This window comes from Dermacentor variabilis, chromosome 1 (assembly GCF_050947875.1).
Source record: "Dermacentor variabilis isolate Ectoservices chromosome 1, ASM5094787v1, whole genome shotgun sequence".
Lineage (NCBI taxonomy): Eukaryota > Metazoa > Arthropoda > Arachnida > Ixodida > Ixodidae > Dermacentor > Dermacentor variabilis.
The window spans coordinates 193,832,239-193,852,326 of NC_134568.1; the positions used below are offsets into that span (position 1 = coordinate 193,832,239).

The window sequence follows — 20,088 nt, forward strand, 5'->3', positions numbered from 1 at the left end:
TCTTTTGCTGACTCTCCTCCCCACTACACTATATATGCATACCTCTACAACGCATACTATCACTGTTATCTTTAGGTGGCGTTGTGTAGAGGTGTCACACGGTCGATTAGTTGGGTGTGGTGTATACGCGGACTGCGTACATATTCCCCTGTGGTACGCTCATGACTGAGGGTCAGTAGAGACATAAAACTTCGGTTCGTGGTGCTTAGTGAAAAGAAATGCATTGCTGTATCCTGAAAATTAAGGAATTGTCGTAATCAGATTGCGCACACGCACGTGCGCACGAACACACACACACACACACACACACACAGAGAGAGAGACAGAGAAAATAAATAGAAATACTACTTTGTTTTAATATTATTCCTTGTTGAGTAATTCAAACTTTCCCTGTGTCTGTGTGGACGGTTTTGACTGTGTTCCACTTTTGATGTTTGAATTAAGTGGTTTTAAGAGACCTCTTTAGTCATAAATAGACAGGTAAGATAGTTTCTGCCGAAATCACCAGCGTGGTGCAGGGCAAATGCTATCTCTTCCAGACCCTGAATGCATACATATTATATCGACATTAAATCGCCAATGGAGTCGGGCTCTTTTCCTGTCACGCTGTTCTCCGCAGCCATATTCATTATTATGAAAGGATTTCGAGGACGCTACCAGGGTGCGGCAGGGGAAGCAATCTTTTTTCGTCTCCACATTACCAACGCTCCTGTATTGTGCACCTATTGCATTCTTAACCTCCGTGGTTGTAGCCAGCGGTCTGATAATTACTGCCTGCAGAGGGAAAGCATTCTACGCCTTCCGAGGTTATTCTTACCTAGTGGAGCTTTTCGCAGCGCACGTTGGAGCACATGGGTTGCGGATACTATGTGGAATCCGAGGTGAACGTTTTCTCAGCAAATAATTCAAGGGCGCAAATGCTTGTAACATTGGTTGCACTGGTTCAGTGTTTTACCGTGGACTGCTTATCCTTGCGTTACCAAAATGAACACATAAATGTAGAATATCACGCTCGCTTTTTGATTTCGTCCTAAAGATGGCAACCAGTCTACCGCTTCTTTCTGCGCCCTTTAATCAAGAGGGGAAAGTAAAACAAATGAAGAAACTGAACCTGAGAATCTACTTTCATGTCCTGCACCGTGAATAGGACAAGAAGAAACATAGTACACGGAGACGCAAAGAGAGCAGGGAGAAACAGGATATGCACCAGATATACAGTTGACGTTTGTGGTCATCTTCCAGATTCACGGCCGAATCCTTCCGAAGACTTAGCCTCTTCCAGAGTTATACAGAAATGGATTGTTGTGCATGACGACAGGTGCCACCATTGAAAGACTCGCCCCTTATTCACACACGCCCTTTCCTGAAATAACCCCTAAACCGGCAGCCACTTGCTGCGTCAAGGCGGACGTTCCGGCAGTTGGCCGCGCTGCAGCATTCTATACGTGGCGAAACGTCAATGCAGAGTCATAGGGGCTTGACTTCGCGGTCCCCCGCATGAAATCCCCGGATTTCAATGCTGTGCTTCGCATTATTCCTGACCAATCTGCCACAATATTTCATGTTCTATCTTCTTTACTGGCACGAGCGTCGAGTGACTGACTTGTTTTTTTGCGCAGCACTTCCGGTTCACCTCCTGAGAGAACAAGGCAGGAAGTTCAGAATAAATCAGAAAAAACAGAAAAAAATTGTATAGTGCGAAATTCATGGGTTTCATTATAGATATGATATCAGAGCAAAAGTTTAGTTACAAGTTGAGTTACTGAAGTGTCCGGAATAATTAGAATGAATTAGAAATCGCTGATAACTGCACACCAAACCACAAAATCGTAGAGATTAGAGACCCGCCACGTGAGCACGACTTTGGCGGAATTCCTGAAAACCCGGAAGAAGAAAGAGGAAGTAATGACTTCAGTAATTACGTCACACACAGGAAGCTGGCATGATATTTAACCGGCTAAGTCATGGAAAACAATTGCCTCTGGCTTCGGTTCGCGAGTTGCGTTCGCCTAAAGCTAACATAAAGAACACCAACGCCAAGGTGTGAGGGGCGACTAAGAGACACCTAAGTGAAAGATTAGGGTCGCCTACCATTATATTTTTTACCTTTTCTCACAAAAATTTCTCACCACCTTTCCTGCAGAGGTAGTGGCCCTGACGAAAAGATCGCGCACCTTGTATGCTAATGCCCCCAATTCAGAGCTGGAATGCATGCCGTTTCTATATGGTCCCGCGAGTTTGGCAATCACAGGTTTCTCTAACCGGAGACCTTCTGTTGCTTTGGTATGCAGAACGTTGTTAATCAATTGGCCGTATCCTTTTACCTCGTTAAGTCACTTGCCACATAACAGCTGTCCATGGTGCGCGCGGTGCAGCGTTTACCGATTAACTGCTTGTCTGTTTCCCCCAAGTTTGGCATTTTATCAGCTAATGATAAGCTCTCTGTGCAATAAATAAATACACCGGCAGATCCCTCACCCTGTGGCAATCGATGTTATGCGAAGCAGTATGCGGGGAACCTACCAATTTAACGAAACGACCACTAGAGCACCAAGACGTAGGCGGCTGTTTCATGACCTACGTCACACGCATGTGATCACATTTATGTCATGACCAATCGTTTCTTAAATTATGGGGTTTTACGCGCGAAAACCACTTGCTGATTATGAGGCACGCCGTAGTGGAGGACTCCAGAAATTTCAACCACCTGGGGTTCTTTAACGTGCGCCTAAATCTAAGTACACGGGTGTTTTCGCATTTCGCCCCCATCGAAATGCGGCCGCCGTGGCCGGGATTCGATCCCGCGACCTCGTGCTCAGCAGCCTAACACCATAGCCACTGAGCAACCACGGCGGGTGACCAATCGTTTATGTTCGTCATACACTCTTGTCCTACTATGCCAATTTTAGTGCATACCGAATTAACGAAACGACCATGAGAGCACCAAGACGTAGGCGGCTAGATAGATATTGTCCAAGTGGAAAATGTTGGCCCCAAGAAGTGCTTCGCATTTGATAAATAATATAATAACTAAGAAATTACTTTTTCATTGAGACATTGGTAGCCATAGTAACAAAAACATGGAGGCTTGTTACACAAACTAAAGAGAGAGAGAGTGAAAGCAAGGACAGGAAAGGCAGGGAGGTCAACCAGAAGAGCACCCGGTTGGCTACCCTACACTGGAGGTGGGGGAAAGGGGAATAAAACAGGAAAAAAGGGAGAGAGTAAGCACTGAGTGCGTGTAGGAGGGACACTATACACAGGAACACTGTGAACGGTCTCTTAAGCCGGCGCACTTCAAGTACTGCATTAGTGCACGAATCGTTTTTCGTGCCAGTGACGTTGTGGCCAAGGTCCGAGTATCTATGACTCGGTGAACGGTCGTCCAGTCGGCGTAAAGTTGGCCGCAGAGACAGGCGTTGTGCATCGTAGCGAGGGCAGGTACACAATAGGTGCTCGATGGTCTCCTCGCACCCACAGGAGTCGCACATCGGGCTCTCGGCCATTCCCAAACGATAGGAGTACGCGTTCGTGAACGCCACTCCCAGCCACAAGCAGCACAGCAACGCTGTTTCGCCGCGGAAAAAGCTAGATGGTAATTGTAGCCGCAGCGTGGGGTCCAGTTCATGTAATCGCCAATTGAAGGCACTTGAACTCCGGAGATCTTCTGACTTTTTGCGTGCAAGTAGGCGAAGTTCCTTGACAGCGTCCGACCTCGCCAAAGGTGTTGGGCGCGTCTGGGTATCTTCGTGGGCAGACCGGGCAGCCTTGTACGTCAGCTAGGTTGTTGCCGACGATACCAGTGAGCAGGAATCCATTGAAATATAAGGTGGTTCCCTCTTTCCAGAGCATGGTGGTGCACTTCCGTGATGTCAGATATCATCTTCTCGTAAGTTCTGTGATGTAATGCAGACTTAGTACTGTGTAAAAAATTAATTGTGGGGTTTTACGTGCTATAACCACTTTCTGATTATGAGGCACGCCGTAGTGGATGACTCCGTAAATTTCGACCACCTAGGGTTCTTTAACGTGCACCTAAATCTAAGTAAACTGGTGTTTTCGCCCCCATCGAAATGCGGCCGCCGTGGCCGGGATTCGATCCCGCGACCTCGTGCTCAGCAGCCTAAAACCATAGCCACTGAGCAACCATGGCTGGTTGATACTGTGAAGAGCTGCCTTATAATCACAAAATACGACCCACTTCTCTCTTGGCTCATCGGTGACGTACGTGACGTACGTACGGAGAGCCGCATGTTCTGCCGACGTAGATGTAGTCATGTGTGGCAATTTAAATCTAACTGTACCCTGCTTAAATGGAACGACGAATGGGGAAATTGAGATGGTAGGTGAGGTCGAACCATCGGTATATATAGGTATGTGGTCATGATACGTCTTGTGCAGCAATAGGAGCGTAAGTTGCTTCAGAGCCGGCGATGGATGATTGGACTTTTCGTAATTACAGGAATAACAAAAAAACCTTGAGGCTGTCGCAGGCACCAAAGGGGAGATCAAGGCTTTGCCGCCGCTGTAAAATATGATGGTATGCACTTTTGATGAGCGTTAATCACTCGTGAAAAGGTCGCTTGAGGTCTGTCGGCTGGTAGGGAGGCCACGCGATGGTCGGGGATCCTTGACAGATGGCGAATGTGCGCTCGGAGAGAGTCGACAGCTACATGTGTCTGGATTATATGATCCCCCGCGATGGCGATTGTTGCTGCTGTTGAATGGGGATGGGGTTTCATAATGGGGATCAAGCGGCTTGATTTTCATTGTTTAGGAACGGCGCCGTTCTGCCAAGACTCATTGTAGCAGTTGAGCAGCTCATCACGTGCGTCATGTCCAAGGTGGCATAGGGCAGCATACGTGATGCCATCAGGTCCTGGTGACGAAGAACGCCTGCAGGTCGCCAACGCAGCATCGAGCTCTTCGAGTGAAAATAGTACGTTCATTTCTGGTACACGTGCCTTAAGGGATGTCATTCAGTGCTGCGTCAGTAATGATGGCCACGGACCCAGCAACCCGTGCACAGAACTGTTCAGCCACTTGAAGTTCCAAGCGGAGTTGGTAGAGGGCCAGAGCAGCAAAGGGCTTCCTTTGATGCGGAGATGAGCGAAGACCCCTAACCGTTCTCCACATGTGCGAGAGCGATTTTCGGGGCTCAAGCGACTGACAGAATGTTTTCCATCGCTTCATACCACAGATGGGGCGCCGCAGAAAAGAAGAAGCTAGGCGGCCTGATTAGGAGGATATATAAACAAGCGAATTGACTGATGTTAAGCACGAGGACGGCGAAACTCCTAGAGCTGGGACTGCACAACACGCTAGAAGAGCTAATAGAAGCGCAAAGTATAGCGCAATACCAACGCCTCTCCAAGACGACGGCGGGTAGACACATCCTAGATAAATTAGGGATCCGTACCACACACAGCACGTAGACAAACGGGACATACCCAAGGAAATAAGGCCCAAGCTCACGGCACCCCCTTTACCGAAGAATGTACATGCTGCACACCACGAGGGCAGCCGAAAAAGCAGGGCAAAGAACATGGCGAAAAAGTACGGAAGGAACAAGGACGCAGCCTTTCTATACGCTGCACGTTACAAACACAAACGCAGCTTTGTCGCAGCAGTACTTAACCACAACAGACAACGTTGCACAAGCTTGACTATAAACATGACACGCATCGAAACGCCGGAGGAAGCGGCTATAGCGTTAGCCATAGCATAAACCAACGCATACTATATAAATCAGCGATTCCCAGACGGCAGTACGCAACTTCGCGAACGGGCGGATTCCAACTGAGGCGCTAAACATACTCAGAAAAGGCAAACCAACATTGGAAGACATATGCGTCCAAATCCTACGGATACTTGCCCACACCACCGACTCAATGGGAGAGGACAACCCTAACGCGGTGGCACAACGTAGCTCGAGGATTGACTTTCCGAGCTGCGACGAACGTAGACCCCTCGACAGCGCCTTCCGAAGTATGGAAATGGGAATACAGAATGACCAGGTTCAACGAAATCACCAAAGATTACAAGATGGAAAGATGCACTTATCCACCACTCCATCCACAACTCACTAGATCACAAGCTGTCCAGCGGCGACAAATACAAACCAAATCATACATGAGCCCGATACTAATGTACGCTATTTATCCAGGCATATACAAAACAGAGAGATGCAAAATGTGTGGCACCAGAGCCACACTAGAACACATGCTATGGGAATCATCATCATCATCATCATCATCATCATCATCATCATCATCATCAGCCTGGTTACGCCCACTGCAGGGCAAAGGCCTCTCCCATACTTCTCCAACTACCCCGGTCATGTACCAATTATGGCCATGTTGTCCCTGCAAACTCCTTAATCTCATCCGCCCACCTAACTTTCTGCCGCCCTCTGCTACGCTTCCCTTCTCTTGGAATCCATTCCGTAACTGTTAATGACCATCGGTTATCTTCTCTCCTCATTACGTGTCCTGCCCATGCCCCCCCCCCATTTCTTTTTCTTGATTTCAACTAAGATATCATTAACTCGCGTTTGTTCCCTCACCCTATCTGCCCTTTTCTTATCCCTTAACGTTACACCTATCATTCTTCTTTCCATAGCTCGTTGCGTCGTCCTCAATTTAAGTAGAACCCTTTTCGTAAGCCTCCAGGTTTCTGCCCCGTACATGAGTACTGGTAAGACACAGCTGTTATAAACTTTTCTCTTGAGGGATAATGGCCATCTCCTGTTCATGATCTGAGAATGCCTGCCAAACGCAGCCCAGCCCATTCTTATTCTTCTGACTATTTCAGACTCATGATCCGGATCCGCAGTCACTACCTGTCCTAAGTAGATGTATTCCCTTGCCACTTCCAGTGCTTCACTGCTGTGTAAACTGCTGTTCTCTTCTGAGACTGTTAAACATTACTTTAGTTTTCTGCAGATTAATTTTTAGACCCACCCTTCGGTTTTGCCTCTCCAGGTCAGTGAGCATGCATTGCAGTTGGTCCCCTGAGTTTCTAAGCAAGGCAATATCATCAGCGAATCGCAAGTTACTAAGGTATTCTCCATCAAATCTTATCCCCAATTCTTCCCAATCTAGGTCTCTGAATACCTCCTGTAAACACGCTGTGAATACCATTGCAGAGATCGTTTCTCCCTGTCTGACGCCTTTCTTTATTGGGATTCTGTTGATTTCTTTATGGAGGACTACGGTGGCTGTGGAGCCGCTATAAATATCTTTCAGTATTTTTACACACGGCTCGTCTACACCCTGATTCCGCAATGCCTCCATGACTGCTGAGGTTTCGACAGAATCAAACGCTTTCTCGTAATCAATGAAAGCTATATATAAAGTTTGGTTATATTGCGCACATTTTTCTATCACCTGATTGATAGTGTGAATATGGTCTATTGTTGAGTAGCCTTTAGGGAATCCTGCCTCGTCCTTTGGTTGACGGAAGTCTAAGGTGTTCCTCATTCTATTTGCAATTACCTTAGTAAATACTTTGTAGGCAACGGACAGTAAGCTGATCGGTCTATAATTTTTCAAGTCTTTGGCGTCCTCTTTCTTATGGATTAGGATTATGTTAGCGTTTTTCCAAGATTCCGGTACGCTCGAAGTCATGATGCATTGCGTATACAGGGTGGCCAGTTTCTCTAGAACAATCTCCCCACCATCCTTCAACAAATCTGCTGTTACCTGATCCTCCCCAGCTGCCTTCCCCTTTTGCATAGCTTCCAAGGCTTTCTTTACTTCTTCCTCCGTTACTTGTGGGATTTCGAATTCCTCTAGACTATTCTCTCGTCCATTATCGTCGTCGGTGCCACTGATACTGTATAAATCTCTATAGAACTCCTCAGCCACTTGAACTATCTCATCCATATTAGCAATGATATTGCCGGCTTTGTCTCTTAACGCATACCTCTGATTCTTGCCAATTCCTAGTTTCTTCTTCACTGTTTTTAGGCTTACTTCGTTCCTGAGAGCATGTTCAATTCTATCAATATTATACTTCCTTATGTCAGCTGTCTTACGCTTGTTGATTAACTTCGAAAGTTCTGCCAGTTCTATTCTAGCTGTAGGGTTAGAGGCTTTCATACATTGGCGTTTCCTGATCAGATCTTTCGTCTCCTGCGATAGCTTACTGGTATCCTGTCTAACGGAGTCACCACCGACTTCTATTGCACACTCCTTAATGATGGCCACAAAATTGTCGTTAATTGCTTGAACACTAACGTCTTCTTCCTGAGTTAAAGCTGAATACCTGTTCTGTAGCTTGATCTGGAATTCCTCTATTTTCCCTCTTACCGCTAACTCATTGATCGGTTTCTTATGTACCAGTTTCTTCCGTTCTCTCCTCAGGTCTAGGCTAATTCGAGTTCTTACCATCCTATGGTCACTGCAGCGCACCTTGCCGAGCACGTCCACATCTTGTATGATGCCAGGGTTAGCGCAGAGTATGAGGTCTATTTCATTTCTAGTCTCGCCGTTCGGGCTCCTCCACGTCCACTTTCGGCTATCCCGCTTGCGGAAGAAGGTATTCATTATCCGAATATTATTCTGTTCTGTAAACTCTACTAATAACTACCCCTGATAATCCTAGTGCCTATGCCATATTCCCCCACTGCCTTGTCTCCAGCCTGCTTCTTGCCTACCTTGGCATTGAAGTCGCCCATCAGTATAGTGTATTTTTTACTTTACCCATAGCCGATTCCACGTCTTCATAGAAGCTTTCGACTTCCCGGTCATCATGACTGGATGTAGGGGCGTAGACCTCTACAATCTTCATTTTGTACCTCTTATTAAGTTTCACAACAAGACCTGCCACCCTCTCGTTAATGCTATAGAATTCCTGTATGTTACCAGCTATATTCTTATTAATCAGGAATCCGACTGATAGTTCTCTTCTCTCCGCTAAGCCCCGGTAGCACAGGACGTGCCCGCTTTTTAGCACTGTATAGGCTTCTTTCGGCCTCCTAACTTCACTAAGCCCTATTATATCTCATTTACTGCCCTCTAATTCCTCCAACAGCACTGCTAGACTCGCCTCACTAGATAACGTTGTAGCGTTAAACGTTGCCAGGTTCATATTCCAATGGCGGCCTGTCCGAAGCCAGGGATTCTTAGCACCCTCTGCTGCGTCGCAGGTCTGACCGCCGCCGTGGTTAGTTGCTTCGCAGCTGCTGGGGACTGAGGGCCGGGGTTTGATTGTTGTGTTCATATAGGAGGTTGTGGCCAAGTACTGCACCAGGGTGGCCAATCCTGCTCTGGTGAGGGAGTGCGTTACCGGTTCTGGTCACCGGGATCAGGCCACACTCCAGGCCTGTTTTATGCAATTTTATCAACACGCGGATTTTTATTTTTTAAAATCCGGTGGAAAATTGCGCGGCACCGGGATTCGAAGCACGGACCTCTTGCACGCGAGGCGGGTGTTCTACCTCTACGCCACCGCTGCATGCTATGGGAATGCCAGGAACTAATACAGGACAATGCGAGCGAAGCCTCCATCGGCAGTCTCCGCGCGTGATGGGAAGCCGCGCTGCTCAGCTCGAACCTGGAAGACCAACTCTGGGCAGTCCAGCGGGCTAAGGAAGCCGCCGAGAGGCAAGAACTCTTGGCCATAACCTCGGCGGGTGCCCTAGCCCAATAACTCGCCGGACGCAAATCATTCTGATTCGAAGTAAAGTTTTCTCACTCACTCACTTATCTTCCAATTTATCCATACGACGCTGGCCTTTTCTTTGTATGCGTCGTGAAGCCTCAGATCAAAGACGGACCTCGTGCGCCGATACCTCCTATCCGCCTGTCGGCGTGCCGCACGCAACCTCTTCAGTTCCATGTACAAGTCTGTTCACCTTGCTGACCTTTAAGCGAGCAGATGGATGTTTTCAATACCTCTGCGATTGCATCTTCGATCGTGTGTGAAAGGCCTTCCCGACATGTGTCATCCACATCCTTAAAGTTTGACCAATCAACTGTACGCAAGACAGTAGAAGAGCGTTGCTCAACTCCTCTAATCTTTATATATATTGGAATATGGTGGCTTCAATGTGTTTCTATGTCCGTAAACGATTGAAGGCTCGAGGCAAAGCGCCATGACACCAAAACTAAGTCCAAGCACCTACTATAGGTCGTGCCTCGCAGAAATGTAGGGCTGCCGTCATTCCCACAGCACAAATCATGGTCGGCAGCAAAGGAGGCAAGACTCCCGCCTTTGGGCTCAATTTTAATGCTTCCCCAAATCTGGTGATAAGCGTTGAAATCCCCTGTGATAACCCAGGGGCTATTGTTCATAGGTTGACATTTAGGGCAGGCAAGAGAGTTGCTGCTTCAGTGTCGAACTGCCAGATCATCTCCCTACTCATGACTTGAAACGAAAGAATCCTTGAGGAGAGCGTAGGAGAGCGAAGCGGTCACTAATAAGAACAAAAAAAAAGAAAAATCCCCTGCGAAAATTGAATATAACAGGATAAACGCTGTCATTCGCCGTCACACAAAAGGGTTAAAACGAGTTCAATGGACTGCATTCTGTGAGAGCTTATCAGTGCTTACTCCCGTGACAAGGATATGGGGAGTAATCAATAGCCTATTCAGAAAGATTCACTCACACAGGTCATTCGAAGCACTTGCTTTAAAGCAAGGAAAAGATTTGCAAAACCTTGCAGAAGATTTTGCAGATGTGTACACATCTGGCAGATCAGCAGGAGTGGCGAACCCTCTGTCATCTCAATCATTCCATACGATGGATACGCCACTCACCTTTCGTGAGTAGGATTTGGCGCTTAGCAAATTAAGAAGACGCTGTGCTGTGGGTCCCGATTTGGTCAGAAATCAGATGCTGACAAATCTGCCATACGAGTGAAGACGAGCCCTTCTGGACATGTTTAATCACGTCTGAAGCACCGGAGAGATCCCAGAAGCGTGTATGCAGAGCATGGGTGGTTCCAGTGCTCAAGTATGGAAAGGATCCTGCGAACGTTGCCTTATATCGGCCAAATTCGATAACATCATGCATATCAACGTTGATGGAAATACTAATATATGCGAAGTAAACGTGGTATCTTGAGCACGAAAGTAGACTCCCATCGTATACGACCAGATTTTGTCCACGGTTGAGTGTCCAGGTCAGTGTTTTCGACTTACTCAGCCACATCAAGCACCACCACGTCGACGGCCTTTCGACACTCGCCATCTTTATGGGCGTTACCAAAACATACGACTGCGTGCTTCATACAGGCATCATCAACAGACACCAAGCTACGGGCGCCTCGGGAAATTCACTTCGATTCGTTCATGAATTTCTTTGAGATCGATGCGCCCCCGTTAAGCTAGAGAATACAATGAGCGAAACGCGATGCATTTCTCTCGGCATCCCACAAGCAAGTGTCTTCCTTGTGTTTTAACGTTGTCATGGCCAGCCTTCCAGACGCACTGAAAGCAGGTTGCACGGCAGTTAAAATGCCCATCTATACGCAGATGACATCTGTATTTGGATCTCGGGGTACCAACACAAACATTTGCCACGGATAGCCCAGGGCACAATCCCCGTCACGGAACGCCACTTATCGACGCTTGGCTTATCTTTATCAGCTGAAAAATCTGCCTTTCATGCTCTTTCCGAGAGTGAGATGGAAGTCTACGGGCCTGACGTTGAATATTAGAGGCCATTCAATTCACTGTGCAACTAGTGTTCGATTCCTGGGCCTCACCATCGACAGCAAGCTACTTGGCGGCACGCGGTTGAAAGTGCTGTGGCTGCATGAGTGCAAAGAGTCAATGCACTTGGTCGCATGGCAGGTGTACGTTGGGGAAACAATCCTATGCCCATGCTTAGTATGAACGCTACACTGATAACAATCCGCATTCTATGTCAGCTGTCGCTGATATCGCCATCACCGAGTCAATTGGAGCGCTGGAGGAAGTGCACAGAAAGGGGCTTAGCGATGGGAGTTCCTCAGGCGGCTTCAAACGAGAAGGTTAGTAATGAAGCCGAGTCTCTTTCACTCCGTCTTTTGACATCTCTAGCCTTGCTGACGCAGCTAGTGAAGCTGGGCGAGTCCTCCGCGGGCACAGCGCTTCTCCGGTGGCTAAGAGAAAGACCACGCCCCCATTTCCATGCGGCGCTGAACACCTTCCGAATTCCGGAATTGTTTAAACGGAGTCGCCTCGTACCTCCATGGTCTTTTTCGGGTGTTATCTGCAGCCTCAGTGTACCCCACCTCCCGGTGAAACGCACCATTGCAACTCTCGAAGCAAACTTTATTGTGGTGGACAACTTGAGCGCAGCGTTTCAAAGCCACCTATGACTTACACAGACGGGTCGGTGCATGCACAAACAAATAGCTGCGCAGCGGCATTTTTCAATGCCTCCCCTAATGTGTCGTGATCTGACTGCCTGGATCGCGTAGTTTCGTCTTCAACAGTAGAAAGCGCCGCATTTTCTTCGGATTTGCGAAAACTACACGCCTGTTCTGCTCGAAACGTCGTGGTGCTGACGGACTCAAAGTCAGCGTTACAACGCTTACACCGTGGCCTGCCTCAAGAAAAGTTTACAAGGCAGTCTCTGGCACTGATTAAAGATCTAATGAGCAAGTGATTTAACGTAAAACTTTAGTGGATACCATCTTACGTAGGAATTGGAGGGAATGAGGAAGCTGACGTTCTTGCACACCTAGCGCTGAAAGGTGTCCCAAACGTGAGAGCACCAAACATCGCTTGGAACTCTAAGGATGCAATCCTCAATCAGTTTAGGCCGACCCGCAAGACTCCGCACCAAGCCTTTGTGACCCATGGACTTAGTCGCGGAGAAAGAACGCTGCTGTACAGCATCACAACCGACTCCGCGTACCACCCCGGCTTGCTTATTAAAGACTGGACTATACGCTTCCCCGCTCTTTGCCTTCTGGGGTGATATCGGCGACATCGAACATTTCACTTGGCCATGTCCGCAGTTCGACAAAAAAGAATGTCGAAGGTCGAAATTCAGAATGTCGACAATAGAATGCTTGACAGCCTGCAAAAGAATGGTCTTTCGCACAGGACCTTTGAAGACGTCGTTTGCTCTGTAGGGCCCGCGTTAATCAGGAAGAGAGTGCAACGACTACCGATTGCCTTCATGCGAGACACGGGGCTCTTCGAAACCTGGTGATCCATCCGGGATCTCAACTCACAGGAGGCTCAGGCGGAACAATGGCCGGTTTTGAATGCCATGCTAACCCGGCCTGGTGCCACACCGCCACCAACACCACCACCAGGCGACGCCGAATATGGCATTCACAGTAAGATGCAGACGAAGGTATATATGACAGGCATGGTGGGAATAAAAGACGTAACAAGTTAAAAAAAAGAAAACTGCAGCTACAGTTGACGACATTTCGTTTCTACCTGGACCCCTTGTAAGACACTTTCTATCCGCAGCTAAATTCAAGTTACAGTAAATTACCACACACTAACGTTGGGAGTGACGCCTTAGTGACGCACGCGGGTATATGACGCATCATATACCTGAATTAGTGACGCGTGCGGGCAGAAGCAGGTATATGAGAGGCACGATGGGAACAAAAGACGGGACAACTAAAAAAAAGCTGCAGCTATAGTTGGCGAAATCTTGTTTGTACTGGGACCGTTTGTAAGGCGCTTTTTAACCATAGCTAAATGCAAGCTACAGTAAATTACCGCATAGTAACCTGGCGAGCGGCGACTTAGTGACGCATCCGTGTACATGACGCATCATATACCTGAATTATTTACGCATGCGCGCAAAAGCAGGTCTATGAGAGACATGATGGAAATGAAAAATGGGACAGGTAAAGGCATCCGAGCATATCTAAGCGGTTCTTATAAGTTGTGAATGCGAAACCATTAATGTCCAATTGAACGCCGCTCATTGTTCTTTGAGTTTTGCGCTGCGAGTAATGTTTTCGAATTTTCCTGCGGGGTATTTTATCGAGTTTTGCGATTAAATTGGTGCGTTTTTTTTAAAGGTTCTACGTTATATCATTTGGCTGTAGACTGGAATCATCTGGACGATATTGCTGAGAAACCAAGGACGCCGCATGCCACCGACGTCCTGCGCGAAGACAGACAGCAGAAGCTGCAGCGGCCACCAAGGCCGGCAGGCATGCGCAGCAGCTGTCCAGTGGGGGTGAGAGAGAGTGATACAAATCGTGCGCCGGCTTTCGGGGGAGAGGGAGACGGAGCCACCCGTACGCGCGTGTCACGCGACTGCGTCGCCGACGACAACGCGTCTCGCTCCGCGTTGTCGTGTCGCCGTATGTGCTCTGTCGAGGCGCGCTGGTCACGTGGCCTCGCGGCGATGTACTCTCACCTTGCACAACACCTGGCGCGCTAAGGCGGCAGCTGCGTATTCCGATTCGCCCGCTCGGCTCCTTCGAGGTGCGCTCATGACGTGGCGTCGCCGCTTATGGGACTTTGGGTGCCGTTTCGCGGCTACAGACAACGGCTGTTTCGCTCAACGGGCCATTTGATGCTATCGCATTAAGAAATATTGTACCTATAGTTGGCGATGTTTCTATTTTACTCGGACCACTAGTAAGGTACTTTTTATCCTTAACTAAATGCAACTTACACTATTAAAAAAAGGTACACCCGTTGGGGCTTATCTTGTCCCACAACAATAATCCTCATTGGTCTTCCGAATTTCCTCTCTTTAGCGCTGCGGGCCCGGTACTTGCAAGTGACGAACGGCTTGCCCTTTATCAGCGCGACACAGCATTCTCGACAGTAGAGTAGTGAGCGACGAGTTTTCAAGAAACGAAACGCAAGCAAGGCAGATGGCGAATATTCTTGTCGGAGAAATGTGCACCCCAAATGGTGCAACCGTTTTAAGAGTGTACAGTAAATCGCCGCACACTAAACAGACGATAAACGAATTAGTGACACATGCGGGCAGAAGCAGGTATATGAGAGGCATGATGTGAATAAGAGACGGGGCAAGTACAAAAATAATAAAACACAGCTTACAGCCACCTTATACTCAGCTAAATGCAAGTTGCAGTTACGCGTGCGCGAAAGTGTTTACGTTTGTGGCTCTATAAAATGCCGTGCGGTGATCTCATCAGCGGGAAATTTTTTTCGCACATGCAAATTTGTCCAAAAATGCTTCCCGAAAGTGGCTTCTTGTGATCGTAGTTCTGTTTGCTCTACTGTACAGTATCGCTTAGATTACGTGTCTACGTGGAATATTTGTGTTTCATGCAATGCGTGTTTTTCCTTTATCTTTCTTCAGCTCTGACAAAGAAGAATTCCACTCGGCAGGTAAAGCTATGTCTACCTAATATGTGAGAATCAAAGTTGTCGCTTATTCAGAGTAAAAAAAAAATTATGGGGTTTTACGTGCTAAAACCACTTTCTGATTATGAGGCACGCCATAGTGGAGGACTCCGGAAAGTTCGACCACCTGGTGTTCTTTAATGTGCGCCTAAATCTAAGTACACGGGCGTTTTTGCATTTCGACCCTATCGAAATGCGACCGCCGTGGCCGGGATTCGACCCCGCGACCTCGTGCTCAGCAGCCCAACACCATAGGCACTGAGCGCTTATTTAGAGTAAAACCAGCAGTTATATAATCATATATTTCGTCTCTGTGACGCTTGCATTTGTTTATCGTCGCCGCTTCCATAGAGGCCTTGTACTATACGGGGTGATGATTTCTAAATTTTTCTGAATTTTTATAGATTTGGGGCAGATAACATAATTGTTACCCTTGGGGGGGATTATTGGAAGAGGAGGACTTTACCAGCAGGAGAAATCAAAACACATATTCAAATACTTAACAAACATTCATAATTAACTCCCCAATTAATTATTCTTCGGCACATATTGGAAAATAGGAATTGATGTATCAACTGAAATGATCTCTAGGATGACACCAGTTGCAAAATATTTGCCAAACTGTGGGACAATATATATGGGCGTTGTAGTTGCGTTTGTGCTTCTATGCATAAAAGAACTTTTTCATAAAAACGTAAGCAGAACATGGGGGGGGGGGGGGGGGGGTGCATGTTTGCGGCAAGTTTGATGGCGCATATTTTTGAACTGGTGGTGTCATTCTGGAAATTCATTCCAAGTGGATACGCCGTGCAACGTCACCGGCAACAGTTCGCAAATTGCAACATGTTCCGTAAAATCATTGTTTAAGATTTCAGTTATTGATTTAAAAATTAGTTGAATATGGTGTTTCAATTTCTCGAGCAAATAATGTCCGCCTCTCTGAATAATCCAGCTCAAGTACTAGAACTGGGTTATCGGCGACAGGCGATCTTGAAGAACCCCAGGAAAAGTTCGAAATGATGGCCCTGTATATGCCGACGGCATAGCGCACTTGCGCGTGGGTATGCACACGTGCATGCATGCCGCGCATAAGCCGTGCAAGAAAGAATACTCGCCTGCTATAGCGCTAGAACTTTTGGGAGTTACGAAACTTCACCGTTCTTCGCGGATCAGGCTCTGCAGTGCAAAGCGTGCTAACTCCCGTGAATGCACAGCGAGCTGTGGGGGCGATATAGCGGCACGGCTGTGCCCCTCTCCCTTTCTGCGCAGCCAAGCGGTAGCCAAGGCTCGAAGCGGTAAAACTCATCGTGCTCGCTAGAACTGAGCAATTTTTTAGGCTTGGAGCTCGATCTGCCTTCAATAGCTACGTTTATCTCACCGGCACGCACGAGCATACTTTCGATTGGGTTTCCTTCCTTCTTTTCTTTTTTAGGTTTCGGGAAGCCGGTGCGGTAGGAAGTTCAATTTGGCGTCAGCGGAAAAATAGCGAAGGCGTTCGTTCCCCCTTCGCGACGCCCATTTCTTTCACTTTAGGAGCGCCCAGACAGAGAGAACGTTTTCCTTTTGTGCAGGAGGTCCCGCAATATTTCAATAACTGCTCAGACAAATCGTCTCGTCACGCGTCGACTTTGTGCCATTCGATGCGCATGGCTTGTCGCATTACTTGAAGGATTTCCGGATGCTATTGTGGCATTCGTTGGAAAGCCGTTTTTTTTTCTTCTTTTGGCCACGGAAAGCGCTTGTGACCGTTACAACGCATTTCTTCACAATGCCACCGCCCTTTGATGGACAATGGCAACACCTTCCAAAAACGTTTTCGGAACGCGGAAACTGCGAAGTGAAACTCCTCACGTTTTGAGCATGCGGGCGGCCTGTAAGTGTCAGAAGTGTGGTGGCGGCGGAAACGCTCGGCACCTGCGCCTGCACAGGGCACTCAATTACTCTAGGCCGCGTGCGTATTACGCAAAGTATTTGAATCGCAATGTAATTCACGTATTCCGAAGTTTTTTAGAGCGCAGCTCTTTGGCACCCGTTCCTGCGGCGAGCGTCTGCGTTGTCCCTCGTAGCCGAGTGAACGAACACAGCGAAGGATGAAAGCGAACGCGGAGCGCAGTGGAAGATGAAAGACGGCGAGGCGAAGAGAGCGCGAGGAGGAACGCGGAGGATGAGGGCTTGGCGACAGCGTGAGAAGAAAAGCGTAGTGCCGCTCAAGACGGCTTTGCGTCGACGATAGCTACGAGATGGCGCCAGAGTCGCGAGCGTCGTCTGTTTGGCTGCATGAGCGGAGGTGTGTCTGCGGCAGCTGTTGTGAATCGCGCCCACGCGTCACCCGCGTGCCGCCTCTCGCGATATCCTGATTACCGGGACAGTCGCGCCATCTTAGCGAGGCAGTTGCGCTCAGTTTCTAAAGCGCCCCACGAGAAAGATTGTCCGCACCAGCCAATATATCGCGAAATGAAAACATGTATATAGCTGCGCTCGAATTTCGCATTTGGGAGTATTGTAATCTTCGGTGAATTTTTTTTTCGGGGCAGATGTTCGTGTGTCTGTGATGTGCAAACCTGAAAACGCTGCTGCGCTTCCTGGTTGCCGAAGGGCCACTTTTTTCGTAACTGTGCTCGGCCTGCTTCACTCCCCTGCTTTCCCTTATCCTTTCTCTCTGCGAAAGGCGGGGAGAGCCTCCCGGTTAGAAAGACAATGATACAAGCTTTAGTGATATGCTGGAAATGTTAACACACACACGCGCGCACACACACAAAATTATGGGGTTTTACGTGCCAAAACCACTTTTTGATTATGAGGCACGCCGTAGTGGAGGACTCCGGAAATTTCGACCACCTGGGGTTCTTTAACGTGCACCTGAATCTGAGCACACAGGTGTTTTCGCATTTCACCCCCATCGAAATGCGGCCGCCGTGGCCGGGATTCGATCCCGCGACCTCGTGCTCAGCAGCCCAACACCATAGCCACTGAGCTACCACGGTGGGTACACACACACACACACACACACACACACACACACACACGCACGCACACACACGCACGCATGTGTAGCACAGCATTTACAGTGCAGCCCCCAGTGTTAATAATAATATTTGGGGTTTTACGTGCCAAAACCACTTTCTGATTATGAGGCACGCCGTAGTGGAGGACTCCGGAAATTTTGACCACCTGGGGTTCTTTAACGTGCGCCTAAATCTAAGCACACGGGTGTTTTCGCATTTCGCCCCCATCGAAATGCGGCCGCCGTGGCCGGGATTCGATCCCGCGACCTCGTGCTCAGCAGCCCAACACCATAGCCACTGAGCAACCACGGCGGGTAGCCCCCAGTGTTGCTTGATAGCATACGGAAGGTGCTTATGTATGAACCCATTTTTTTTTTTTTTTGAAGGGACCCTGAAACGATTTTGACGATTTTGTACAAACGTACTGAGTCGTTAGAATAGGTCCTTCTGATCATTAATTGACGCATCTAAGTGCTCCCCGTAAAGCGTGTAATTTATTATAAGGGTTTAAAGATGTACATCCCTGCCGATCGCAGCACACCCCTCGGCTGACATTTCAGTCGCCCCTAACCATTTGACGTAAATTGCCCTAACGACGCAATTAGAGCGAGCTATACGATTGGCTGCTCAGGGCGCGTCATCGATAATCTTTTCCAACTTCATGGCGAACAAATGTTCTTCGTAATAGTTGGAGTGTTAATTTGTTTCTATAAAAAGAGTAACAGTAAGAGAATGCACAAGATCACCTTCTCACTACATATTTAAAACAGTGCACAAAAAAAAAACACGGACAAGGGAGGACACAGGACAGCGCTCGTCCTGTGTCCTCCCTTGTCCGTGCTTTCTTTTTTTTGGCGCTGTTTTAACTATGAATGATCCGTACCAACTAGCTCGCAGATAAACCCTTCTGAGTTCTCACTACACTTAAGAGGAAGCTTTAGCTCGGGTGCTCCTATCTAAATAAATGTAAAAGCAGAATTCGTTTTTCTCGGCAACCACTGCACCAAATGTGACGAGGTTTGTTGCATTTAAAAGAAAAACTTAAAATCTAGTGACTGTTGGTTTCGGAGTTTTTATTTAGGTCGTCAATTTTTAATTAAAGATTGGCAAAAATCGAAAATTTTCAAAAAACGAAACTATCAAGTTTACAACTCTGTAACTCAGCAGCAAAAATAAATAATACAATTCCGTGAATTGCATGTGATAGTACATCTAAAGCGGACAAAATTGATAGGTTACACACGAATGTCAAAAAATCTAGTAAAGTGGAAATATGGGTTTTGCATAACCCTTGTAAACAACGTAAAAATTCACGTAAGTTATAAAATGACGTATCGAATTTGTCCGCTTTCAATGATCTGGTGGATCTCGTTTACAGAACCGTGATATCTGCTCTTGATGCAGAGTTATTAATTTGTAAACTTCGTGCTTCTATTCTTTTCAAACTTTCGAACTTTTGAAAATCTTTTTAACAAAAGTCAGGACCTAAATAGAAATTCCGCGGCCAACAGTCAGTCGAATTTCACTTGCCCTCTCAAATGCAACAAATTTCATTAAAATCGGTCCGGGGGTTATCTCAGAAAATTGTTTTTGCGTTTTTACATGTAATTGAATAGGCCGCGTCGGAGGAGTTGGGCCCGGGCTAAAGCTTCCTCTTAAGGACTTCCGGCACAGAGCAAGTGTCGTCTGCTTGTGTTACAACGTGCGCCGCGTTGACGAGAGCACCGCGGTTAGTATTGATCTCGATCTTTATTTTCGCAAGCACCACGGTTTACCCTTGCCACGTA

At 47.6% G+C, this 20,088-nt stretch overlaps 1 protein-coding gene across 1 annotated transcript in view; it reads left to right on the plus strand.

Annotated features, from left to right (window-relative positions):
• The first annotated feature begins 13,212 nt into the window (after positions 1–13,212).
• Positions 13,213–20,088, plus strand: part of LOC142557237 (synaptogenesis protein syg-2-like) — a 140,598-nt gene continuing 133,722 nt past the window's right edge. Inside the window, exon 1 of the mRNA XM_075668978.1 lies at positions 13,213–13,282. Coding sequence (XP_075525093.1) covers positions 13,213–13,282 — 70 coding nt within the window. The remainder of the gene's footprint in view (positions 13,283–20,088) is intronic.